The sequence below is a fragment of the Wasmannia auropunctata genome, unplaced genomic scaffold, assembly GCF_000956235.1.
Source record: "Wasmannia auropunctata unplaced genomic scaffold, wasmannia.A_1.0 LD335514.1, whole genome shotgun sequence".
NCBI classification, from domain to species: Eukaryota; Metazoa; Arthropoda; class Insecta; order Hymenoptera; family Formicidae; genus Wasmannia; species Wasmannia auropunctata.
The window spans coordinates 204,987-231,975 of record NW_012027376.1 but is presented as its reverse complement, the minus strand read 5'-3'; the positions used below and the strand labels follow the sequence as shown (position 1 = coordinate 231,975).

The 26,989-nt window shown below is 37.2% G+C and overlaps 5 protein-coding genes across 10 annotated transcripts; 3 read left to right on the top strand and 2 right to left on the bottom strand.

Annotated features, from left to right (window-relative positions):
* Positions 1-2,036: 2,036 nt before the first annotated feature.
* LOC105456865 (serine protease snake-like) lies at positions 2,037-5,283 on the bottom strand. Of its 2 annotated transcripts, XM_011701207.1 has the most exons (7): positions 5,061-5,233; positions 4,466-4,553; positions 4,173-4,327; positions 3,501-3,607; positions 3,137-3,390; positions 2,840-3,009; positions 2,037-2,363 (listed from the first exon to the last, which is right to left on the bottom strand). In XM_011701207.1, exons 2-7 carry the CDS (start codon positions 4,530-4,532, stop codon positions 2,196-2,198), a joined length of 921 nt encoding a protein of 306 aa, XP_011699509.1. In that variant the 5' UTR covers positions 4,533-4,553; positions 5,061-5,233; the 3' UTR covers positions 2,037-2,195. The 2 variants fall into 2 exon arrangements, with proteins under 2 accessions (XP_011699509.1, XP_011699508.1); XM_011701206.1 differs by lacking the exon at positions 4,466-4,553 and having other exon boundaries at positions 5,128-5,283.
* A 2,369-nt stretch (positions 5,284-7,652) lies between these two features.
* Positions 7,653-11,496, top strand: LOC105456867 (serine protease persephone-like). The gene is made up of 6 exons (XM_011701208.1): positions 7,653-7,858; positions 8,714-8,980; positions 9,519-9,783; positions 10,303-10,568; positions 10,761-10,927; positions 11,222-11,496. Exons 1-6 carry the CDS (start codon positions 7,675-7,677, stop codon positions 11,393-11,395), a joined length of 1,323 nt encoding a protein of 440 aa, XP_011699510.1. The 5' UTR covers positions 7,653-7,674; the 3' UTR covers positions 11,396-11,496.
* Positions 11,497-11,779: 283 nt separating this feature from the next.
* On the top strand, positions 11,780-14,716 carry LOC105456864. Of its 2 annotated transcripts, none has more exons than XM_011701204.1 (4): positions 11,780-12,340; positions 12,941-13,099; positions 13,488-13,713; positions 13,872-14,716. In XM_011701204.1, the coding sequence occupies exons 2-4, from the start codon at positions 12,960-12,962 to the stop codon at positions 14,526-14,528; spliced, it is 1,023 nt and encodes a 340-aa protein (XP_011699506.1). In that variant the 5' UTR covers positions 11,780-12,340; positions 12,941-12,959; the 3' UTR covers positions 14,529-14,716. The 2 variants fall into 2 exon arrangements, with proteins under 2 accessions (XP_011699506.1, XP_011699507.1); XM_011701205.1 differs by having other exon boundaries at positions 11,780-12,534.
* A 224-nt stretch (positions 14,717-14,940) lies between these two features.
* Positions 14,941-17,775, bottom strand: LOC105456863 (interleukin enhancer-binding factor 2). Of its 4 annotated transcripts, none has more exons than XM_011701201.1 (5): positions 17,403-17,775; positions 16,644-16,947; positions 16,222-16,528; positions 15,890-16,147; positions 14,941-15,489 (listed from the first exon to the last, which is right to left on the bottom strand). In XM_011701201.1, the coding sequence occupies exons 2-5, from the start codon at positions 16,938-16,940 to the stop codon at positions 15,203-15,205; spliced, it is 1,149 nt and encodes a 382-aa protein (XP_011699503.1). In that variant the 5' UTR covers positions 16,941-16,947; positions 17,403-17,775; the 3' UTR covers positions 14,941-15,202. The 4 variants fall into 4 exon arrangements, with proteins under 4 accessions (XP_011699503.1, XP_011699504.1, XP_011699505.1 ...); XM_011701202.1 differs by having other exon boundaries at positions 17,616-17,775; XM_011701203.1 differs by having other exon boundaries at positions 17,674-17,775.
* Positions 17,776-19,406: 1,631 nt separating this feature from the next.
* Positions 19,407-22,079, top strand: LOC105456862 (meiosis-specific nuclear structural protein 1-like). The gene is made up of 5 exons (XM_011701199.1): positions 19,407-19,885; positions 20,297-20,814; positions 20,919-21,110; positions 21,411-21,540; positions 21,690-22,079. Exons 1-5 carry the CDS (start codon positions 19,612-19,614, stop codon positions 21,887-21,889), a joined length of 1,314 nt encoding a protein of 437 aa, XP_011699501.1. The 5' UTR covers positions 19,407-19,611; the 3' UTR covers positions 21,890-22,079.
* Positions 22,080-26,989: the final 4,910 nt, after the last annotated feature.

The following is a 26,989-nucleotide window of genomic DNA, read 5'->3' as shown; positions in this document are numbered from 1 at the left end:
GTACACACGCGTTTTGCGGACCGTTCCCGCTTGCTTGAATCGACGCATTCAAGCGCGAGCAGGGCTTAAGAATAAATAGAACAAACGAATGAACCGCGATAAAGGCGCACGAGTCCATTGGCGAACAGCTCGATTACGTTGTACGCGATACGAATGGACGCTGAAGTGTGTATACACAACGTCGGCCCATTAATTCGTGAATACCTACAGAACGAGGAAATCTGTGAGAAATGTGTGCATCAAGTCGAATTATTGTATATATTTGATATTTTTCCCTAGTGTGAATCTGTGAATCTGAAAAGGGTTTATGTATATTTGTTTCAATTATGTATTATTGTTAAAACGTTCAGCGAACCTCGTTCCAGGTATTCACGAGTTGGCGGTCAGCGCGCGCGGTCGCGAAGACTCGCGTCGGATCAGCAACGACGGAGTGCAGCATAAATGCTTGTGAACGCATGAATCTTTCGGACGTGATACTTTCTGGCACCAAGCATCTCTCGCTGATCAGTAGTTCTTATCTCGTATCTGGCTGGCTTCCGCGTACTCCGAGTGCCGAGGGTCGTTTCTTTGAAGTCACTTCTGACTCTCTTCCAGCGCCGTTTCAAAGCACGCCTGCCACTTCAATGTCTGTATGCCTGCGCTCCTTCAAGTCTCTCGTTTGAAATTAAATGCACGTTTCTCTTTCTCTCTCTCTCTCTAAACTTATAATAGTGTGCGGCCGGTGCGCGCACGGAAATACAATGCCACCCGCGTTGTTAAGCGAAAGCGACGTTCGAGCGCTCGGCGACCTGAGCTTTGCTTTCGTGGAAGGAGCGGGCAACCGGAGGCGGCACTGCTTTCGCGGTTGAATGAGAGAGTGCTTTGCGGAATTGCGCTGGAAAGAAACGTACATATAACGGCATAACTATAACGAAGAGACGGCCGAACTCCACCCGGTGATTTGCAGACGCCGCTCTACGCGTTCTGCATTCGGGGCTTTGACTATAAGCAACTTGGTAAACGGAGGCTGCTTTCTCCGCTCCGTAGGGATCCTTCTATTCTTCAAAGTGGATAAACGATCGATATTCCATTTCTCGCGTTACGCTTTCTCGCAGCGAGATAATTTTTTAACGTCAAATCTTTCGATGAACGAACCGATATTATTTCCACTATTTCTCTTACGCTTTGTCTTTCCTTTTCTTCTCCTTGATTCTCTTTTCTATTCTTGTATATTTCCCTCGCTCCTTTTATTCTCTTCGCGCTTCGATGCAGCGAGTCCAAAGAAACTTGCGAACAAATGTATCGGAGATACGTGGGAGATGATCGGTAGTTTCTGTCACGAAGAAGCCAGTTTGTAGTACCGGTGTTACATGCTCCAGATCGAGTTCGCGTCCATTCGTCGAATATCAGTTGCTAATTAGTATAGCGAGAGACCTCGCGCTCGCGTGTGTGCGTACATATATACGCGTAATTTCCTTTCGAGAGCCGTAAGACTGATAACTTAAATCACACGTAACATAATGTAAATAATATACGTACTCATTAAGGATTTTAATTGCGTCTCGATGGAAGTTTTAAGCATCTCTTATCTTGTTGGACGATTACCGAGATATTTCTTCTAATAAGCAGATCACGTCTCTGTAGATTTTTTATCGCGTTGTAAGTCCTCGTTCTCTTTTCCGTTTATTCGTGTACCCTTGCCACTTGTAATAATTATTTAATAATTTTACGTGTCTATCCTCCCCAATATATACTGGACATACTATATATAACATCTGTTAAAGTTAATGTTATGGCGTTGTTTTTACCTTCTTTTATCTGAATTGTGTGGGTTGAAATATTATTCTATTTTTACAGAGCGTATTAATCATTATATATTGTATACATTTTATCATTGTTGGTTGTTATTAATTAGGATATTCTCCCTGTGTAAAAGTGCATAAGTTGCAAATGTTCATTACACTGGATCGTACGTATATACATACATTTTGGGTACTGCATTGTAAATACCAATGAATAACTATTATCTCTTTTGCAATAAAAAGTTACAGTGATGATAATATGGTGATGTTGTCATTTTTTTTATTTCAATTATTACTCAATTTCTCACCCACTTCAATGACTTTACACATAATTGTTCTCCACTGTTTGTTCTTCGAAACCGTTGGAATTAAATTTGAGGATTGCGTTCGTTGATACGCTTCCGTGTTTAATTTTTACGGCCAAACGGTACTCTCAATCCAATCGAGATAAGAACTGACTCGGGTGTATATCGCGGGCGATGATTTAAAGGCGCAAAACTTGCCGAAGCTCGTCACACCCACGATGCTGTACATGCAATAAGGCTCCGCAAGGATTCTTTGCAATGGACCGCCACTGTCGCCCTGCAAATAATGTCAAATTAACTTTATTCAAATCGTTTTCAATTTCTTAAATGTAAGTTCTTTAAAATATATGCGATTATATTTAACAAAATATAATCATATATAAAATAAAATGTATCAAACATTATTAATTTGAATACATTATTTGTATTTGATTTATAAAATTTATCTATTTGTCAAATATTAAGATTTATCAAAGATTATTACTTTGAATATATTACTTGTATTTAATTGATAAAATTTATCTATTTGTATCTACTTAATATACCTGCCTATATATTTATAATAAGAGATTAGAAATATATATACTTTTAGTCTTAAATTAAAATCTAGAACTCCGAAAGTCGAAATGATTCAAAGATAAGTGAAGAGATTGATGCAAAATTATTAATCTAAAGAATATAAGAGATATTTCTCCAAAACTTCGTTAAAAAAAAATAAAAAGATTTAAAAACAATTTTGAGTTTTTTTCACACCTGGCAGGTGTCTTTACCGCCTTCCATTATGCCAGCGCAAAGTAAGCTCGATATTAAACCCTCGGGCAGCCGTCGAGTACCGAGATCCTCAGCGTAAGCCTTTTTACACTCGTCGTCGGAAATGTAATTCAACTGGACCTTCATCAATTCGTTGCTACCGATACTGGATTCTGAAGACAGAGTATCTCACGTTACGTCTCTCAATATAAAAATTAATATTAATCAATAAAATAACGGTTAAATTAATATAAAATAATGTAAACAATGCAACACATAACACGCTTAAAAGATACTGACCGTAGGATGTTTTTCCAAATCCAGAGGCGATAGCGCTTTTGCCCGGTATCTGGGAATATACTTCGAGACACGCGGGTCGCACTCGAGGATTCAACTCCAACGGATGTTCGAGCTTGAGTAACGCTATATCGTGATACCTGACCGAAAACTTGTAATCCGGATACCTAATTCTTTCCGCGACGTTCCTCTCCTGCATAGCATCGCCCGGCGTTAACAGATCGATCAAGCCGACTCGCACTTGGGTTGCGGGACCCCTGAAAAACACATAGGTAATATTAGTAATAATATAATTTTTTCGATGTCCAGACAAGATAACGTTAGTAATAGTGTAAGTGAGAAGGAATGAATGTAACAAGACTGTTACTTGTCCGGAGATTCCACACAATGCGCCGCGGTCAGAATAAAATTCTCGGAGATAACGCTTCCTCCGCATTGCCAGGACACGTCGGGCTTGCCATAACCGATCACCGCCTACGATATGGATAATACTGCTCTGTTAATTACATCAATTAATTGATGATTAAAGCGATACATGGAAATCTATTATGTTATCATATGTTTTTCAAATGCCACGTAAAAACGTGAATGCTATGCATTGCGTAAATGTGTAATAATAAGGAAACAAAAATTATTGAATAAAAAATAATATACAATAATTAATCACAAAATAATATTATATAATTAATAATTAAAATTATTAAATTATTTTCTATTCTTAAACAAAGACTAATATATTTTTTGCAATTCTTGCAAAAAATATATTAGGTACATACATTATACATATTATAATACATATACTATAATTTTTATATTTTTCTACACATTTGTAATTACTTTAATTTTATACAAGCATAAATTTTGTATCACATATAGCAGTTAATGATACCATTTTTTATTAAGTAATCAGAATTTAGAAGACAATTTTCAATAGTCAATATTTTACACTATATTTATCACATTGACAACGCTACATATGTATTATATGTAGCTTTTGTCATTTTTGCGATTGCCGCGATAGACGTGTATTTGTTCTCACCATGTGCGGAAATTCCGCTTGTTTCGCTTGGATTCCGCCGATGATTAGAGGTGTCTCGACAACGGCGCAACGGGAGACTTTATTCGAGCCGGCATTTATACGCAAAGTCGGCGAGTTCTCGGTCTCGTAAACCAGATTGGCGTATTCTTTGCATTCTGCGGAAAAAAAGTGGGAATTATGCAAATCAGGATCGTAGCAGAAAATGGGTGGGAAAAATCGATGCAATCGACGATTTATGGTGCAATTACGATGTGCGGGGAACGTATGGGAATATATGGAAATTACTTTATTACTCATTTTTGCACGCGCAATATTGTGCCTGCCAAGTGCGTAGCTCTTTGGTTTATCATTGCACGTCATGATTACTTAATCACGCGTCCCCTGCGAAATATTCGCATCCATTTATATATGTTGATGTCAACAAGTTACGCATACTTCTTATAATCACGAAGCGCGTACTTCATTACTCTCACGTAATGAAGAGAAGTTCTAAAAGTAGCTTATGATATCGACATAATAAATATTACATTTTTCAGAATTTCATAAGAGTTAGATTTGTAATGCAAATTATGTGATAACGATCTAAGACATAAATAAAACTAGAATCGATTTTTCTGCAACAAAAAAATTTTACGGTTCAGACTCGATTTTGAAAAATCGAAGATAAAACTTAAGTTTAAGATTATTAAATTATGTTAATTGAAGATCAATTTAGAAGATCAAATATAGATATCTATTTAAATTTGTACTTAATGTTGTTGCTACGACGTTTAATGTATCAGAGATTATAAAACTGCTGTGTGATTTCTCAATCAATTTCTGCCTATAAAAAAATTGTGATTTTAACAGAGAATTAAGATATATTGGGGTCATGACATGTGTGCGTACATTCGAAATAAACAATTCTTCGAATCCGATCGCGGATATAACGAAGCAGAGACAGACTATCACTAACTTTCTTCACTTTTTCGCGCCGCGGAAAGGGGATTCCCGAACAAGATAGCGACAAACAATGCGATCGCGAGCTTTCTGTGCATATTGCGAGTCCGATACGCGACACCTTCGACACCTTCTTCGAACAAAGGCCTTAATAGCGAATTCTCGCCTTAAGTACGATGGATAATGCGTAACGAAGTGCATGCGGATTGCGCGCGACGATCATAGGTTTGTTTATTAACGATCGGCGATCCCGTGAGTCGAGGTGTCATTAATGATATTAGCGGAACTACAAGCAATGACGTATCCTCTGAATTCTTCCTGGTGCATTTCATTAAATATCTACGTTTATTTCCAGTAACCAGGTACTGTCCCTTAATAACTACAGCTATTTCGTAGAAAAATTGAGTCGTATATTCTTATATTTAAACTACGTAATCATTATTCACGCTGCGCGTTCGGATAAAAAATATTCTTCTTTTCATGCATCGATTAAATTGTAACATAATTTCTCAGATTTAACACGAAAAATATATTATGTTTGCGTAAATACTTGGATATATGAATCTGAAAATAATTTTTCTATATTATTTGTGATAATTGTTTAATATATTATATTGGTAAATTAATTTTTTATAAAGTAAAGATGCGCAAGAATTCAAAAGTTCTATTATGTTATTCACGCATATCGCTGAGATAATTCACGAGAATTTTATTGAGAAAGCTCGACCTTGAATTAATCAAAGAGTGCGCTTACGAATTCCATTTAATTAATTCAGAAACCATCTCATTATTGTTACTTAAACACGCGCTATTTACACATCCTGCTGCATTATTACACATCCTTCTAGAACACGTGGAATACAAATTGTTAACACACACTTGACACTTTAATTCATTCATAAAAATACTATCGTTTTCGTACACAGTCTTATTAATTTATTTGCCACAGAATAATTAACATATCACTAAACTATTAATAGTTATTATTGCCCTATCAACTTCTTGCAGATAACATTCGGACAAACGTTACATCCCTGGACCTGTACACGTAGTCCGCTCGTAATGAAACTTGCCTTATCAAACCTATCGGGTCTTTGGCAGCGTCGTGATGTCGATCATGATGAATCGAATCGGATTTGTTCTGTGTATTAAGCTCGGCATCTGACGTATCGAAAACCGTGTAATCATCATTAGGTTTCTAATAGCTTGGTAATACGCAACTCATGTACGAAATAGTGATACTGTAAAAGCGGAACAAATTATTAATCGTAATAATCTATCTAGAAAACTCTGTCGTAAAAGATTTAAAAAGATCGTTCGCTCACGAAAGCTTTCAAAGAATCCACATTCTACTTTTACGTTATATCCAATTATAACGCTAACATTTTGCCTCCCGTCGCCTGTAAAGTAAGACTGTTGTAAAGTAAGACCTTGTACTTTGCATCAAGATTTCTTTATGGAAGTTAAACATACGTATTTTCCATTGATGAATATGGTAAGAAAACCGACGTAATACGGTAAGAAATGTGCAACGTAGTATAAGAGATTTATAAAATGACACAGATACAGTTTCAAGATATTAATGCCGACCTGCTTTGCGCGTCATGTTAATAAGAAGTAAAATAGTTTCTTCTGTTTTCCTCGTTTTTATTCTTACGCAACTTTCGATTTTATCCCAGTTGCATGAAAGAAACAATATAAACGCATAACGCATTTGTATAAAATATTTTTAATAGATAGAGAAAAATAATGTATTAGCAGCATTATAGATTCTACTTGAAATAATTTTGTTAATTCAGTAACAGTATTAATGAAATAAATATCTATTTTATTAAAAGAGAGTATCGAATTAATAAAATTATTTCCAATTATATTAGTACTTTAATACATTATTCTTTCCATGTATAAACGAGAAGGTCGCAGGTTCTTTATTCAATTATTTCAAGAAAAGATATAGATACTGGTCTAGCTCACGACTCAACAGAGTCGTGAGCTAGACCAGTATCTCGCCCAAATAAGGAGCGACTTTTGTGAGACGTGAATACTGATTCCACGTAAGTAAGTAATACGTAGAATCACGTAGATTACGATATTCATTGGGCATCTATAAAGATCCGGGTCTACAGTCCCGTTAAATTCAAACGTCAAAATGATATACAGTCAGAGAGAACGTTTTGACACCGTTCTCCGTGACGACAGCAGCGTACGACGATTAGCGCGAAAGACACACAGATTCACACATTAAAAATCGCAATTGCAGAAATTACAGCGATTTCAATCGAAGTCGCACAGGAATTACGGAGATTTCAATTCTTGTTATAGATAGCTCGCGGCACGCGACAACTTGATTGGCCGCTTATTCATCCGTCGTTAGAGCGGTTTGCCGAACGTATGATCATCTTCCTCGAAGACGCAAATGGAATCGTACGATCGGTTGATTTATCACGAAGTGCATCACGAGAAATGACCTCGTGGTCACCCACCACCGGCTAGGCCGGACGAGCGACCGGGTGGGGAATCGGGGGAAAAACGTTCGGAAACGTATGCATGGAACCGAACGAACATGTTAGACGAGGTATATCTTCCATCGCGGACGAGTCTTCGGGATCAGACGAGAGGACCGCGCGCCCGACCGAGGCTTGATTCCGATTCATCGAAGATGCCAGTGAGCATGCCGATCGTCTCGCCATTGTTGCTGTTAGTGTTGGCGCCGATCCTGTCGCCGACACACGGAAAACCCGTTGAACGTGAGTATTGGTTCTCTACGCTAAAAATACGCGTTGTTCGACACGCGTGTGTCGAGCGTATTCTTCGGCGAAACGGAAAGACTCGTCACGTGTGCGACGCGTCAAGTGAAATCTTTTATTAGCAATAGATTTCTTTAGTTCTGAATGTAATATTCCGATTATAATTAATTACGATATAATTATAGTTATGTTATTTTGTTTTTGTTGTAATTTTGTTTTTCTACTTTTTTTAATCTTGCATGCGAAAGAATTAAATAATTACTTACAATGACGTGTCAAGCAAAATAACGTCAAGCATCAAGATTTTTTTTTGCTTGTTCTGTAATATCTGTATTATCCGTCGTATAAGTATTCGACATAATGATTTAATGATAACTTCGAGGCTTGCAGGAATATCTGTTATTGAAAAAAAGTCTGTACTTCTTGATTTGTTACAGCGCATACAAATACGTATTAATGACCTTGTTGACAAGATTAAAAAGCCTCATTATCTATCTTTTTAGATAGCCTATATATCAGACTTCTCAATTCTTTTTAGGGGATTCGAGGAAAAAGATATATGACAAGAAATAAAATCTTAAATTATATTTGAAACACACTTATCAAATGCCTACCAATCGGTTCAAATAATAATTTATGTATATTTATTAAAGCCTTAATTATTCCAACTATTTTCCTCTCCAAGTATCTTAAAGCTATTATGAATTCAGCTCGAAGTTTCGCATTGAAGTTTTTATATTAAAAAATTGTTTAACCGCAAACTCAAATTGAAAAAAATATCTTTGGATTTATAATCTTTAATTTTATCTTTAATTAACAAAAACTCCTAATACATTAATGCGATTTCTGTTCCAGAATCATGTGTGGTCGACGGTGTCTCGGGTGTGTGCAAGCAAATAGAAGACTGCCCGAAAGTTTATAATGAATTGTTGGCCGGCATAACTCCCTCTGTGATCTGTGAATTTGTTGGTTTCGACCCGATAATATGTTGCCCGACAACAAACCAGATAACTAAACCCAAGCCAACGCCGGCGCCGACACTGCAACCGCACACTGACGTACCACCAAATAATACAGAGCGTTGTATATTGGATGGATCAAGGAGATCTTTAGCGCGATCAAGTAAGTAATAGATTGGAATTCAATTCCAATTTATTCTCCGATAAAAGATAAGAAACACTGGAGCAACTTCAATATTTATCGAAACTAACTTGATGCACTAAGTTGATCATCTCACTTTTATCTCTCTTCAGAATTCTTTATGTAAGCATGTAATACGTAAAAACGTACGGTTTCTTATGGTGCACAAAAACATTTTCTAGCAATGATGAATGATCAGCTTATCAGTGCTAAAATCGGCAATATAGACATTCTCGGTGAACTCAAATGAGTTTAATAAGGAAAATAATTAAAACGTTTTTTTTTCTTCTTTCGTACTAGATGCTAAAAAAGAAATATCGATCTTGCGCGTAAACATTTCTACGAAATTATAGCATAAAAACACTTAGGCAGAAATTCGACTCGTAATATTAATGAGAAAAGATACGAAATTATATAGTTTACCATACAAGAAGACTAAATAAGAGAAGACAAATAAGATCAATTAGGATGTGAGGCTCGAGTTCATCTTCTTAAATCGCCGTAATTTTTTTTTTTTTAGAATGCGCGGAAAGCGCGGAGGCTGTCTACGGTTTCCAGCTACCACCCACGCCGACATTGGATCGGAAACCCATCAACATGTCGCTATGCGCCCTGACAACGCGCAAACTGATTGTCGGTGGCAAGAAAGCCGAAGCGAAAGAATTTCCGCACATGGCGGCCGTTGGTTACGACAGTCCCAATGGAATTCTGTGGAATTGCGGCGGCACTTTAATTTCCAAGAAGATCGTCTTAACAGCGGCCCACTGCACTTGGACAGCGGACTGGTAAGTTTTAACGATTTCTTCATTCTTCCAAAAATTGATGATAAAAAAGTGACTAAGAATGTTTTTATAGTATTCTTAAATAAAAAATGATAGCCTTGCTTGTCATTATAACTATATTTCCAGCTCTTAACATAAATTTTAATCGATTTAAAATCCATCTTTTCTCCAAATTGACGTCAAGGATATTTCTGAGAGTAATTATAAGATAAAAATGAAACGAAACCTTCGAGATGCGATTAAATAATATACTAAAAAAAATTGAAACACTTAAATAAAATTACTTTGTTAGAACTTTAGTATATTTTTAAATATTTTGTTTCAACCATTATCGTCGGAATATTTAACATTGATGAAAAACTACAATTGAAAATAATTACCGTCAGGTCCTTAAAATTCTTTTCAAAATTCTGTTCGAGTTTATTTTGTTCGAAATTAGAAAAAGTCGCCTTCTTTACTCGTTTTATTCCTACAAACTCACTTTAATTAATCAACTAATTATAATAAATCTTATTCACAAAGGGGAAACGCGAACTGGGTACGGCTGGGCGATCTGAATCTCGCTCAATCGAATGACAACGCGATGCCGCAGACTATCGCAGTTGCGGAAAGAATAAGGCATCCCGAATACGAACGCCCATCGGAATACCACGACATAGCTATACTGCGTCTAGCGAAGGAAGCTATCTATGATGCGTATGTCAGACCGGCGTGTCTTCCGACTGAGTGGCCTGACGTGGGTCAGAATGAGAAGGCAGTTGCCACTGGATGGGGTGTAGTCGACTGGGGTGAGATTATAAAAAATTAAGACATTTTTAAATCTGTAGAAAATTATTAACGGTGAATTACTAAAATTAAATTTACTAAATCTAGTATACATAAATACTGTTAACTGTTGCTCTAATTATAAAAAGATATGTTTTATTTTTATATCGTATATGCATGAAACTAATAAGGGAATGTCATTTCGTTTTCTCCAGGTGACGACAAAGGTTCGGACAATCTGTTGAAAGTAACACTCAGATTGGTCTCTCATGATTATTGTAACGAGAGTTTCTCCGACGGCGCAAGTTCCTTGGAGCTCGCATCAGGGATCATCAACGAATGGCAAATATGCGCGGGGGAGAGAGGGAAAGACACATGTCAGGTATACATACAGTTATAATATACATTTGCACCAAAGAAAGTTTTTATCCTCTTTCGCGTGAAAATTTTATTTTAACGCGAGCTTCTTAGAATCGTTTTCATAACCATTATAGTTAAGTCCAATCGTGCGCGATTTACGTTTGCTTCTATTCAATTCCTTTTATCCGTTCTGCTAACGAGGGATCAAACGCTCGATTAGTTTCAATTGAAAGGAAGAAACGTATATCATTTTTATGACGAGAGAGAACATTTACAAGCAGAGGCAAATTAAATAAATACTCGATTGCTGTTCAAGGGTGACAGCGGAGGACCACTCGCTATCTTTAACACGGTCCACGACTGCATGTACACTGTGATCGGAGTCACCAGTCTCGGACGATTTTGCGGCAGCATCGCACCTGGCGTGTACACCCGTGTCTACCATTACGTCCCGTGGATAGAAAGAACCGCGTGGCCGGAATGCTTTTAACATACATGTTATTGTTACTCATTTAATTTAATGCATCCTTTAATGTATCCATTTTCTTAAGTGTTAAATACATTCCTTTTTATACGACGTCACACAGTTAATGTTTCTAATGCGAGAGCTTTTACTGAAAACCCGATTTCTTAGCAGTATATAATTATATCCTGCGTACCTATACGTTGTAAAAATAAAAGAAAATTGGAGCTAATCTTTGTGTTTTGTAGACTTTTATAGTTCCGTTTGGTCGCGACTTTAATGTATCCATTTGCTTAAGTATATTAAATACATTCAGCTTTTTATACGACGCCACAGTTAATTTCTAATGCGAGAGTTTTTACTGAAAACCCGATTTCTTAGCAGTATATAATTATATCCTGCGTACCTATACGTTGTAAAAATAAAGAAAATTGGAGCTAATCTTTGTGTTTTGTAGACTTTTATAGTTCCGTTTGGTCGCGACTTTAATGTATCCATTTGCTTAAGTATATTAAATACATTCAGCTTTTTATACGACGCCACAGTTAATTTCTAATGCGAGAGTTTTTACTGAAAACCCGATTTCTTAGCAGTATATATAATTATATTTTAACAACGTACCTATACATTATAAAAATATAAGAAAATTGGAGCTAATCTTTGTGTTTCATTTGACTTTTATAGTTCCGTTTGCTCGCGGCATTCGATCTCTATTTTCTCGCGTTGTCAAAAAGAAGCGCGAATGTACAAGCTCTCCGAGGCGGATGCGCGCGAGGTAGGTAGAATTCCTGAGGACACTCGGCATTGATCCCTGGACGCGCAAGCGCCGACCGCCTGTATCTTCACCTACTTCCATTCGCTCCCGGTCGTCGTAGAATTCACGAAAGTCCGGAAACGTAACGCGGTCGTCTATTTTCGTTTTATCTGAAGAGGCGGCCGCCTCTCCCGCGACGCTGCTGGTCCCAGACCGAGGTAAGGAGACTCGCGAAACGACCGACTCGCACATCTCGCGACCAGGGCAGATACATATTCGGCGGCGTGGAGAAACTCGCCGTTAAGTGCGACAGCTCGCGAAGGACCCTTGGTAGAGTGTTATTTTCGGTAACAAAACGCGAAACTGGTTCTACTGGCTTTAATTAAGATTATCGTGATGCCGAAGACACCAGGTACAAATCGTTATACATGCGGTGCGACCGTACATTGGTACTTACGTTGGTGCGTTGTAATTTGTAGCGATACAAGTCGATAAAATCATCAAATGTCATTTCACAAATACATCATTTCCATGCGGGATGTCATTATTTTAACGCGATGTATTATCCTCCTTCTAATAAAACTGTAAAAGCAGTGAGAAGCGAAATCTTGATTTATAATATATTAAAATACAAGAATTAATTTTTTTTAATTAGTAAAACGATCGATATACAAGAACTAATTCTTTTTAATTAGTAAAACGATTTCTATATCTATTACATAAAATTATATCTTTTTATATACATATATAAAATTTACCTATTCATTTGATTTTTTTTACACAGCTCGTGTAATAATCTAACATTTCATTTTTGACAGGTAGACGAAAGGACGTTCGATGTCGGCTCTTCTAGATGTATGCGGAAATGATACCGGTTCGCCTTCGATATCGAAGGCTGACGATAATCTGTCCAACAGTGACGGGCCCCTGATTAAGGGCATTATTCGCCAAAATAGTTGCGGCAGCATGCATGCGAGGTGAATAAAAAAATAATCGTGTATTAGATTGTTAAAAGTAACTGCTATTCTATATCCAATGCAAGTATTTCTAAAGAAAAACATTTATAAAATAAGTCAAATATTAATATTTTTCTTTAGAAAAATTTGCTTGATTATACCTGTTATGTCCTGATTATGTCAATTGCTTTACTGCTAATGTGCAATTTTTTTTTTTATATTATCTTATTGTATTGTATAATTAATATTATTAATTAGAAAGAGAAAATAGAAAATAATAAATAAATAAATAGGAAATAATCAGAATAATTAATTACAAATTAAATAATTACCAATATTGTGCAATCTAAGCTGGATTAAATTTAAATATTTTCGGATAATTAATTTCCTGCTTCGGTAATGTTAACAGGACAATCGCTTCTTCGTACGGCATGTCGTCGACGGGCGAGAAATCTACCAAGAGACGTTACTGTCTCTGGACATTGACTCTGGTCCTGGCGATAATCGGCCTCTGCAATCTTTTCCTAAACATCACCGTCATCGCTGTTTTGCGCATAAGTCAGGGAATGGAAGCTATGGAAGTAATCCCGGACGAAAATCTTGTCAAATTCTACGGAAGGACAGATTTGGACAAGGTATGTTTGGCCGCACTTAAAGACGAATAACATATGTACAAAAATACAGAAAAAAAAACTAAAATAAAAATAATAATCTAAGTATATAATTTTTATGCGACTCAATCTCTTTTCGCAAGATATTGATATTAAATCACCCTTCTTTGCATTTCCTCAAGATATCCCTGCAGTCCGGCGTCTGCCAGAGTTACGGCGACGAGCCGATGGAGATATCCGGTGACGAGGCTGGGGTGCGCGTCGACGTGAAGGGCCGCGGACGCGTGCACGAAGCGTATCCGCGCTCGAAGCTAGGCGTCCTACCGAACGGTACCACCATATCGCAGGTGGAGACATTCGAGGTGAAGGACCCGCGTACCGGCACGATCTACTTCACCACAGACTTCCCGAATTTTGGTCTGCCGAACGGCGTCCGAACGATCGACGTGAGGATCGCGGAGACCCATCGGATCACGTCGCCGGTCAACGAGAGCCTGGCAATCAGCTCCAACAGCGAGGTCTCGCTGCACGGCGCGGAGGGCGTGCACATGGAGAGCAAGGACATCGTGTGGAGCGCCGATCTCGACATCTTCCTGAAGAGCGTGAACGGCAGCGTCGTGCTGGACGCCAAGGACGGCGTCTCCATCGACATGAAGGACATCCCGGTGGCGCCCATGTTCCTGCAGAGCCCGACCACGAGCGACGAGCAGTACAAGGTCTGCGTGTGCATGCCGCAGGGCAAGCTCTTCAAGGTGCCGGTCCGGCCGGGCGCCAGTTCCCGTACGGTCAATTGCGCGCGGGTCGCCAGAACCCCGGAGAACGATCCTTGTCTGCACTAGGTTCCAAATGAAGACTGACATTTTCTACCGTACCACATCTGCGTATTACACACTTGAGTGACGTGCATATCACTGCCAAATTGCATACAAAATATATAAACACCATTTCGTATGTGTACTACACGATATTATGCGGCCTATAACGTGCATCGTCGGTAAACAATACATGCGGAGGAGTATATTCGAAATATAAAACAACCGACTGATCTCCCAACATATTTACACGATAACAACAGCCAAATGTTTGAGGAAAGATATCGGAGATACATTTTTCGATAAAAAAAAAATTACGCAAAACTAAACAGAGATCAAATCTCTCCACGACACCTATACAATCATCGTTGAGTGTAGATGCTTGAAGTGCTATATGTGCAGAAGAAACTTAGCAAGTAGGATAAATTGCTTAATCGGGTAGAGTGCACATTAATTTATATTTTATTTTAAGTCAAATCTCACATTACGGGGGCATACTTCCATCGTCAAATTGTCTATGGTGCGAATCACACAATATCAACACCATATAAAAGTCATAATTTCCGATCGCCAACGGAATACGTTTTATCATTGAAATGTATGTGTGCAAGTGTTATAAATACGGCACGTTTTATAAGAAACGCCGAAAGGAGCATTTCGTACAAAAGAGGGAACTCAGAAAATGTTCCTAATTTAGTTTCCTAAACACTCTCGGTGATCATCTCCTCGTTGCTCTCGTCCATGTCCTCCTGCTGCTCCTGTTCCGTCGGCGGCTCGTACGCCTTCTCCAACGGGCTTGCCACTACGCCTCCCGCCCACACGCTCATCTCCACCGCGAGTTTGTTGGAGCCCTCCAACAACGGTCTGTAGCCACCATGAGCCAGCACGCGCAGCAACGTTTGGGCAGTGAGACACACGAGATCTTGTTGCTCGAGTGTCAGTGCCGTATGAACGCGTATGTTGCCACCTTCGCACGGGTCAGAGATACCTGAGAAATGTTATTGTAATTTATGTAGTAATTTTTGTAAAATTATACGATTAAGTGGACATTTACGTTAGCTATTTAGTATTAAGTGAATAATTTTTGTTTTAATTAGTAAAACATAATTTTATTTGGTGGAACGTTATTATAATTTATATAGTAATTTTTGTAAAATTATACGATTAAGTCGACATTTTAGCTATTTAGTATTAAATGAATAATTTTTGTTTTAATTAGTAAAACGTAATTTTATTTGGTAGAACATGAATAATTTTTTAAATTCGTCAATCTCGCACTTGCGCAAATTATTATCAGCGGTTCTTTCTTCACTCCTGATATCATGTGATTCCCAATGGTAATTATCAAAGACTTTTAATTTTAAATAATTAATGAGTATTTAATGTACCTGCTGATCCTGGGAGAAACAGTCCGGAAGCAAGCAACTGCAGCACTCTCTTGTACGCCTGGTTTATCGGTAACGCTTGTCTGCTGGGATTGTTCATTATTGCATTATGTGCCAACAGATCCAGCATCCAGGGGGATAATGGCTCTAGGCCTTCAAATTTGCTTCTAAGATCACGAAGTAGTCGAATGAGAACCTTAATACTAGAGTGATGAGCGTTTTCTTCGAACCAACGAGAATGTCTGATGGCGGCGAGATGTCCTATGAGAAGAAATCATATGTTTTCCGTAATAATCATTGAGATTTGTTCATTATAAAAACGCGAAAATTATTACCTTGACAAATTTTGACGTCCAGGTGTTGCTCCGATTCCAGCTTGCGTAGATTTTGATGCAACGTGGTTATCAATATACGCACAGTGGCCTCATTGTTCGCAATATCGAATCCGCGCTCCGTTTGTATAACTCTGAAGATCTCCTTCGGGTTCACGGCCTTCAAGTCGTTATTGACTTTGTTCCCGAGTGCCTCTACCGCCGTTTTCGTCGGCAAAGTTTTAAGGATAACAACGATGTCAGCGACATTGTGGCCTTTTATCATCGTACCTTTCTTAAAACTGCCGACTTGTCTTACTTCTTCCAATTGCTGCATTAAAAAATATATATATGAAATGATAATCAATGCACAACACATGATAGAGACATTAAACAGAAAGAGCTAGAATTTAATTTACAATTTTATAATAGAGACCTATACTTACGCAAGCTTCAAAGGTTCCTGGCGCAACAATCAGATTATCAAGGACGGTCTGCAGCTTAGTGACAAGGTTTAAGATAGAAGTCTGCTCCTTTGGCGTGGGACACATATCAGCGTTCTTCTTCACGAGAGCTGACTGGAAGTCTGATTCATCTGGAGCTGGTTTAACACGTGGGAAAGCAGCCTCGCATAGCGTATAATCGAACGGATGCCGTGGCAGAAATTGCTTTCGTGGAAAACCCATTCCACGTCCCATACCACCTCGACCACCTCTGATCATCCCTCCACGACCACGTACCATATTGTTTCTACAACAAAAAAAAAGATAATATTAGCAATAATATACATAGTGACACGTAGAATTTTAAACATATATGATATTCTAAATCCTATAATTTAGGAATACATAAAATATAGTTACACTTGCATCATTCTTCTTCTTTATCCCAAAAACATGACAAATTTCTATTTTCTATGGCAGAATGTAATATTTAATAGATATGTCTCAATCGACTAAACTTTATTTAAAATTTTGTTAAATTATATTTCTCCTGAAATTACACAAACAAAGATTTTTCTTCTGCTCGTGTCTCTAAAAGTTAATTGATAACACTTTAATATCTAAGTTTAATCTAAATTTTCTAAATAATTCTGTTAATTAAGCACATTCTATGTAAGTACGTACATACGTACATACAAGCTACACTATGCGTCGGTGAATTTTTAATAAAACTAATTTATAAAGAATCGAACATGCACTCACGTATCTGACACGCAGCGAGCCTCCTGGTACTTAAGTATTCGTCTGAAATAATATCTGAGAAATTCCGTAAACGGAGCAGAACAGAAATCAATATGACGCGCCCGGATAACCTAAGTAACCGCCCGCGTACGACGTTCGCACGTAAATATCGAAGTATTCTCGGCACGTGCGCGAAATCAGTACACTTCTGCAGCTCACGTGTGAGATACGTACCCAAAAGGTGCGAATTGGAAAGACGTGGTGACGATTTATTAATAATAATCGAACGCACACACAAAACTTGCCGCTCTGGAGTCCGGCGTCTGCCGTAGGTAAAGCACGATTCCAATCCGATGAATTCGGTTTCGGTTGTCCAATTGTCTCTGCCAGTAGTGCCAATATCCTGCTCTCACGACACGAATGAAGCATTCGACTGGCGCCATCTGACTGTCAAAGTATTAATGGACTCCTGATGTGCTACTGATGATATAAAATATAAATTGAATAGATTGATAATATTATATCCGTAAAATAAATTTTTAACAAAAAAAGAATGTTTTTAAGTTAGACAGAACATTTTAGCTACACTCAATGTTAGATGCGTTTGTTACACACATTAGAAGACTTTAAATTATATTTATTTATTTATTTTATTTTATTTTATGTATATGTATAAGCTAAGTACAGCGGGATAATTTGAATAATAGTAAGCATTTGCAAAAATTTCAGAAAAATAAAAGATTTTAAGATACATTTCATTACAATTACAGACATTGATATAATGAAATATATCTTAAAATCTTTTATTTTTCTAAAATTTTTGCAAATGCTTAATTACTATTATCCAAATTATTCCACTATTCAAATTACCAGCTTTCTGTACCCAATACATATATCTCTCTGATTGCGATCGGATGCTGGAATACTTTCTCTTGTTCTAAAAAAGCGGTTTTTTTTAATTAAAAAAACTTAGTACTATACGATATATAAAGAGTTTTCATCAATCATTTTTGCGCTAAATATAATTAAAAGTTTGAATACTATCTTCGTAATTAATAGGGGTTTCACCTTTGCCGGCAGGCCAAAATTAGCCCTTGTTTCATGAATTTTTTTAAGAATATCTATTATATATACAGTTTTTATACTGTATAGTGTATATATATGTATATATATAATAGTTTTGTACCCGGCCGGTTTTTGCATAAACTTATATATTATTTGAACAACAAAAAAATATTTTTTATTTATATAAAAATGTATTTTAATGTCTCCAAGTGGCGATTGAATGTGGCATGTTTTTCGAGCTGACGGAAGTAATTACGAAAAACGAATTAAGATATCGATTTGATTCTTTTTTTTTCCTCTTGATCCTAATACTTTAACGCATGGCGTGAACTAAAATCATGATTTTACAACAAACATTCAATTTGTTATTAATAAGAATTTTAAACATTTTTAGGGCAACAAAATTTTTCTTTCAAATGTTGCCATTTTTACAAATTTCAGGCAATTGACTGATTTAATTTTAGTTCACGCCATGCGTTACAGTATTAGGATCAAGAGGAAAAAAAAGAATTAAGTCGATATCTTAATTCGTTTTTTCGTAATTACTTCCGTCAGCTCGAATTAAAACATGCCACATTCAATTGCCACTTTAGAGACATTAAAATACATTTTTATATAAATACAAAATATTTGTTTTGCTATTCAAATAATATATAAGTTTATACAAAAACCCGGGTTTTACTGTATATATGTATAACAGATTTTTTTCCTTAAAAAAATTCATGAAACAGGGGCTAATTTTATGGCTGGCAAAGGTAAAAACCCCCTTAGGACCAAAATAATTGTAATTTAAATTGCATGTATCATATAATATATAAATCTATTATTTTATGGTCTCTAATTAACGTATCAAAATAAATCAATATTCAATTGAAATATTTAATTGTATAAAGTACGCAAATACTTCAACAGGAAAAGCACGATGAATTTCAAGAAGCATATAGAAAACAAGATAAGCACGATAAATTTCAGAAAGCATATTTCGCATTCAATCGACCGTCTTGCAACTTGAACTTTTCTCTCTTTCACTCATCCCTATATTATTATTTATCGAAGACGCCGTAACATCAAATTGCTTGAAATTAATCGATTATCGCGAAACGTATATTTCATTCGCTGCGCGCAGAAAAAGAAAATCGTATGTACATCGCGGAGAAACGCAAAGATGGTGAATTCCCGTCAAGGATGGTACTGGGTGGACGCAAAGACGCACGAGGATGACAGAAGGATAAAGGACAAGAAGGAAGCTGCGTTGGAGGCGGGACGAGCATCGATGGTGAAGCGATGCGACAACAAAATCGCGCGACGTCGCGCGCAGGCCGAGCAACGAGAAGTCGCCCTGGCGGAGGAATTGTCGCGTGTTCAAGCAGCCGTCGAAGCGAAACAGGAGGAGATTGAAGTGACGCACAGACTGGCTGCCGAATTGTCGCGGCGTAGAAGTAAATAAAGATTTACAAATTGCGTCCGGCCTCGTTGAGAATTATTTATTCTGTAAAGGAATATATTATACGTACAATTATATCCTGTATTATTATCTATTTATCTCTTTTTTTTTTAAGTACGTTGCGCTTTGCGGAGACTTTCATTCGCCACGGAGAGAATTTTATTTTAAAATTTACCCTGAAAATCATGTTAATCGTAGGACAATATAGTATTTCGACGAATTTTATATTTTCACTATTTTTTTTAATATATACTACAACAAATTTATTGTAGTGTACAGTAAAAATTGTCGAAATACTATGCGTTGTCCCATAATTAACAAAGTTTTCAGGATAAATTTTAAAAGGAAATTCTCTCCGTGATCTTAACTATGCCGAGCAGAAAAAATATTTCTTTGTGAATTACAGACGAAGAGGTAAAGCGTGCGTTAAAATCGGATCGAATAAAATCCTCCGCGCAATCACCATCGAGTTGCGCTCTGAACGAGGCCCGATGGCGTCTGATAGAGGAAAAGGTCCGTCTGGAAGCGAGCCAGGCGGAATTATTGAGGCTCTGGCACGAAGAAAAAATTATCGAGGAGTCGCAACTTGACAAAGACGAAAGAAGAAAACGGAACTTGCGCGATGAACTGCAGAATCAATTGGCGGACAATCGGCGACGAGTTCAACAGAAAAGGAGTGAGGAGAAAGAACTGGATCGCAAGATGACGGAACGAGCGGTACAGAAGATTCAGGAGGAGGATGCAAAGACGAGGAAAAGGAAAGGGAATAACGCGATTCTCTTGAGGGAAGAGATGGCCGCGTCTTTTGCGGCTAAGAAAGCATGGGAGAGAAAATATAAGGAAGCGTTAAAGGATGAAGACGAGAGGATAGCGCGCATAATCGCGGAGAAGGAAGCTCGACAAGAGAAACAGATCGGCACGAAGGTAAAATCGGATTTCTTCTGAAAATACACGTAAGATTGGACTAGTAGACGGTTTCGACGAATTTTTACGGGATAAAAAATTTTAGTATTTTTTTAACGTGTTAGATGGAACTTCGCGCGATGAGGGAAACGGCGATAGATAACGTAGCCAGAGAACTGCTGGCTAACGTCTGCAAAGAAAGAAAGAAGCAGGAGATCGCTGATGAATTGTATCGGGAAGAGCAGAGGAGCAAATGGACAAAAGAATCAATCAAGCCTGCATCAAAGAAACGATGCGATATTACCTTCGAAAAAATAGTAATGCTATCAAAATTTTTTAAGTATTTTTACCACAATCCGCTCGCAAAGTTATTAAGTTATATTGACTCTCGGATCTTTTCTCCCGAAAAAATTTCAGAATTGTTTAATTACTTCTAATTAGCAATAAAATAAATTTAGATTGCTAATTACAAATAATTAAAAAATTTTGAAATATATACTTAATTTAAATAACTTGACTGCTTGTTTTGTTTTTGTAAAAATTATTTAAATAAGAACAATTGTGTCAGAAATTCATGTACATGTATAAAACGTCATAAATCTTTTTATCACTTGAAGGCGAGACAGAAAGCTGAACGCAAAGCGAGAGATGAAGCGATCGATGCCGCGTTTACGCGATATTCAGCCGAAGAACGAAAAAAATATATCGAAAAACAAAGACAGGACGATAACGCACGACAGACAAAAAGTAAGCTCAGTTTACACATAAAATATTTCAACATTTATACGACTGATGAATTATGGAATTATCCATGCCGTCGAAGTTTCAAATATACATGTCGAAAATTCTGAAAATGTTAGAAATTAAGATTAGTCATACTTATAATTATATTACAGAAATTCAATATAGAAAAGAATTAAAGGAAGTTATAACAAATAACAGAGTTAATTACGCTATGGATATTTTAAAACGGCAGTCTGAAATTTGTGCGCACGATGAATATGCAAATCGATTAACTGCACGTAACGTAAAACAGTCTAATGATAGAAATGATGATAACATCAAGAAAGTAAGTTGTAAGAAAGAAGATAATTGATACGGGCATCAGAGGCTGTGCCAAATGATACAAGTTCACGATTGACACGCCTGCCATTAAAAGAATTCCCCGAAAATTTACGTTATAAGCATGAAATTTCCCAGATATAAAATTCCAGAAAAATGTATATACAAATACATAACGATAAAAATCAATAACAGATACATATAAATGCCTAAAAGATAAAAAGTAAAATTATACATTTTTATAGTTATAATTACTATTACATTATGTAATTATTTACAATTATATTATAAAAAATACAATTAAATGTCCTGTCTAATGTAATCTAATTTTTAATGTAGAATCTGAAAATCTGCTTAATAAAAAAGCATTGTATTCAAAAGGATGACGGAATATTGCTAATAAAGTCTGAAGCTCACGACCGCGCAATAACGAGTACAAAAGCCGAGAATTCCAAAAGTCTATTTAACGTCCAATCGTAAAACTGACATCCTGGCTTAAATAGTATAATGATTAATTTTTCATATTTCAAATTTATAGCATATATATAGAACGAAAAATTAATCTCTTTTGTTTCTCCATAAATCAGAAGATAAGAATTTTTTTTATCAAAACGCTTCTGTTGAATGAAAACGTGATTTGTTATAGTAAATACTATACACGTGCGTGCTCGTTTTTTTTGTTTTACACGGTCGCAGCTTCTTTCGGTCCTTCACATTTCGTCTAGTATTTATTGGTATACAGGTATGTACATTATCTCCCCGACGCGGGATTACATCCCGCGAGAAACTCCTCCGTTATATTTGTACAAAGTCCGTGTAAAAATACAGCAGCCCCATCTTATATCAATTATAAGTTTATGTTGGTACGCGATAAGAGTTAAAATAATATAACAGTCTCGCCTCTCGGACGTATCAAATATTCCGAATAGGTTCGGATCGAGACCACTTGTGCCCTCGACTTTGTTCGGATCCGAGTGTTGTGTTGTGTTGCATTCATTTGGCATGCGGGGGGACACGCCGCGTGCGATCCCACCATCCCGCCAACTGCTAATCGTTAAATCGGAACAAGAAGCATTCGAGCTTAATGGGAATGACTACGGCATTAACTGTTAAGTATTACGAGCAATCAATTTGTCTGGATGGCTATAGTCGCTAGTCGCCACGGTCGCCACGGCCCTACCGTCACTCGCGGATCAAAAATAGTGTGTTCAGCTACGACTACTGAACTACGATGCTTTTTTTTTTTCTTTTAATCGCACGACGAGCACGCATACACATGCGAGAAAAGACTTTACGCCGATTACGGCAAAACACATCAGCAATCCTTCACCGCTAGATAATTCACGGGACAATCTTCGATCTTGTCGTCGGTGATCGAATCTCGAAGAGCTTAAGAAAATTGCTATTTCTTTTACAAAAGTAGATCAATCTTGTCCTGTAAAATAAATGGAGTTAGAAGGAATCTAATTTCCATTGGAAACTCGTAACTTCGTTATTCTGTCCCGTTGCTGTTCACTTAGCAAATACGAATAGAAATCAGAATTCCTTTCAACGCCAATCTTTCCTCTTTAACGTATGCCTTGTAAAGTTTTTGATTCTCTTTCTCTCTCTCTCACCCTTAACGGTACATCTATAATTATTCCTTCCTAATTTAACAGCACTAAGTGAATTAAGGGTGATTGCTTCATCATGCGGTAATTCAATTTGTTTAAAGAAATAAAAAGGCTTGCATTTAAGTTTCTACGTTAAAATGTGCACCAATAAAAAAAATTACTACAGATGTTATTACGTGATATCTAAGGCTGATATCTATTCTCCTTTCTAAACTAATTCACGCTTCTCGGTGAACGCTTTGATTTCGCTATAAATTGATTATTTTCTCAATTGCTGAATAGTCTCTCACTAATCGAAACTCGCCGCAGCCCAGAATGAGCTCCAAGTGGCGCAAAGCTTTTTTTCGTATACAATGCGTCCTCGATCATGCTCGTCGAATTACTAGGGTCGTAGAAAATTGTTGACCGCGCTATAATACGCGTTTACAAATTTGATTCACTTCGCCGCGACTAAGTCACTCGGTAGACAGACTACACAAGGGTAATAGCTACGTTTTTTTTTTTATCATCTACACATTATTCGAATATCCGAACATTTCTGCCGTCTACCTGCTGATTCTACGATCAAGCTACATGCTTTCTTGCTTTCACACTCTTTCCGTTTTTTTTTTTTTTATTAGATTATAACGCAAATCTTACGACCAAAGCGGAATACGTACTACTTACTTGTACGACATATATAAGTATGTATCACAATATATGTGTATATATATGTATGTATATATGTATAGATGCATATAGATACAACGGAGTACGAACGAAGTTAACGAGTGTCCGGATTAATACGGATTGAACGCTCGCACGCGAAATTCGTAGCGATTTCTGCGCAGCGACTAGGCACAACAAAGCGAATCGCGCAACATGGCTGATCAAAATCTGTTCAAAATTCGGGAATTAGAACTGAAATTTCGGTGGATTTAAATGCAACAGATACGATTTCTCTATCATTTTTCTTCGCTTCCATTTTCGGCATGTAAAATGTGTGAATTTTCAAATATTTTTTGACTATGAATTAAAAATTAAATCAAATTCCCCCGTTTACAAACTGCATCCAATTTTACGAAGTAAATCCCATTCAATTAAATTCAACCATTTTCTATCACGGTACCGAGAATTTAATTCACCGAAATAACGATTGATTTTTTAATTCCCAATTTAATGCAAGAGGGGATATAACACAGCTCGGTCTTAAAAGTAAAAGCACGCTTTCTTACGAGTTAAGCAATTCTGTCTATCGGCTCATGTAAAAGTAACATCACATCTTCTTATGAATTAAGTACATTTATGGGAGAGATATACGAACGGACCTCTCTCGAGAATTGCTATGAACACCAGCTTCGCAAATTATGAACGCACAGAACACGGTCGGTCGCGCATACTTATCGCATTAGACAAAGCACAATTTTTTTTCGTGAAGTCTTAGCTTACCTATATACGTAATAATTGTAAATGTTCTTATGAGCTTTTGGAACATCGCCCACTTAACAAATTAGGCTTCCAATCGCTGTCACTTAACAAACGCACATCAATAAAGTATAGCGCTGTGTAAGCAAAAGTTTTAATATTTGCTGTCAATAGCTGCACGTTGTTGCAACTCAATTATACGTATAACTGATTAATACAATTTCTAAAAGAGAAAGAACAAAATTCAATTAATTAGCGATACAATTTTCTTTTATTCAAAGCGATATACCGTTCGGAGATTAAATTTTCACTCGCCGAAAGAACTAGTTCATTCAATTCCGAACGGTATAACGCATTCTGAAGTTAAATACGACTCGCTTAAATTAGGCAAGTACACAGCGATGTTAATATTTAATAATTTTAGTAGCTTCAATCAAGTTAAAAGAAACCTATCAGACCCTGTTTACATCGTTTTAGTAATCTATGCACGTAAAATGTAGCTAGTTATTTTTTTTACGTTTATCTCTACCTCTCTCGTTCTCCCGCTGAATAATACTTGTTAAGGAATGATACAAAAATGAATACCGCCAACGAGCGTATTAATATTATTAATGTTATTATCCTTGAGTATCGAGTCCGTATCGATCCGACCTTTGTTACTTTATTATACAGAAGAGAGCGACTTCTCATACGCGACACGTCAGACCGCGGTATGCGAAGTCGGCGATCGTAAACGGATCTTTAAAGAGGATGCATTAACCGTACTCATACGTGTTGGCTAATAAGAGCTAGGTTTAGTCGAGATTTCATAACGATTAACCGAGCCGGCTAATTCGCGGTTTGTCGCCGTGAGATGAAATCCGTGGCAGCTCAGGGGGTTCGCGGCGACACACTCGAGGGGAATGCACGTGAGGCTAACTCGTGAAACGCGAGCGCGCGAATATTCTGTATCGAGATATTCGCTTTTTTTTTTCAGCTCGAGTGCACGTGCCGCGAGCGCAAGGAACTTAAACTCGGCAAAACACACTCGACGATGTGTCGCAAAAGACCGTCAATTAAGAAGAACCGATGTGCATCGCAAATTAATTTTATAGTAATCGTGCGGAATCTTCTCCTCAATTTAATTTTAGAGCTAACAATGTTCCCTTCTACTTTGAGTATTGTACAGAATGTTTTAATTATACACGCGAATATTTTCTGCAGAAATCACTTTGACGAAGAAATGTAATTGTGAACGGAACGACTGTCTATCGATTCTAATTAATCGACTTATCTTTTGCAGAGCGAACAGGAATGTCTGAGCGGTAAAGCATATATACAAGTGGAAGTTACACTCAGAAATGCGTTCGGATATGTAAGAGGCGTAAGTATCAAACGAGAGCACCGGCTATCGGATTCGAAGAGATTGAGTATGAAACAGGGAGAAACCAGCGAGTCCTCCGTTAACAACCACGAGCAACGGAAAATCGCCAAAACTCGGCGTATATAATGGATGCCACTGAAGATATTTTGTACAATCTTAAAAATATAAGCAATATATCCGTTGTCGGCTCTGGTCTCGCGATTCTCGCGAGCGTACTGAAGGATGCAAAGTATATACCCGACAAAAGATGCCTTTCACGAGTTGCGATTTAGGAATTGTCGACAATAGGAACCACGAGTGAATAATAACGTTACTTATAACGTTACAGGCAGACGAAGGGCGGCGAAGAGACAAGAGAGCCTCCCGACGATCTGTTTCGGAACTGCCTGACGTTCGCCACAACTCTCCTCAACGTCAGATCAGCTCTGATCGTGGTATATGCTAAGTTTTTTTTGTTCCTCTGCGTCGATACCATAGCCCTGGCTACGAATAATTACGCTGTAATTAGTACATTATAGCAGTAGCTATAATATAGAGTTACATGTTAAATTATATCATAGCTAATGATATAACGTACCTTTTTTCTCGCAAGTATATAATGTACTTTAGCTATATTATAGCTAGGGCCATAGTACGAAGTACGTGACAGCTATGTGTTACAGCTAGGGTTAAAATATAGAACATTTTATAGCCGTATCATAGCAACGACCGCAAGTGCGTAGTGTCTATTACGACTACATTATATAACTATAAG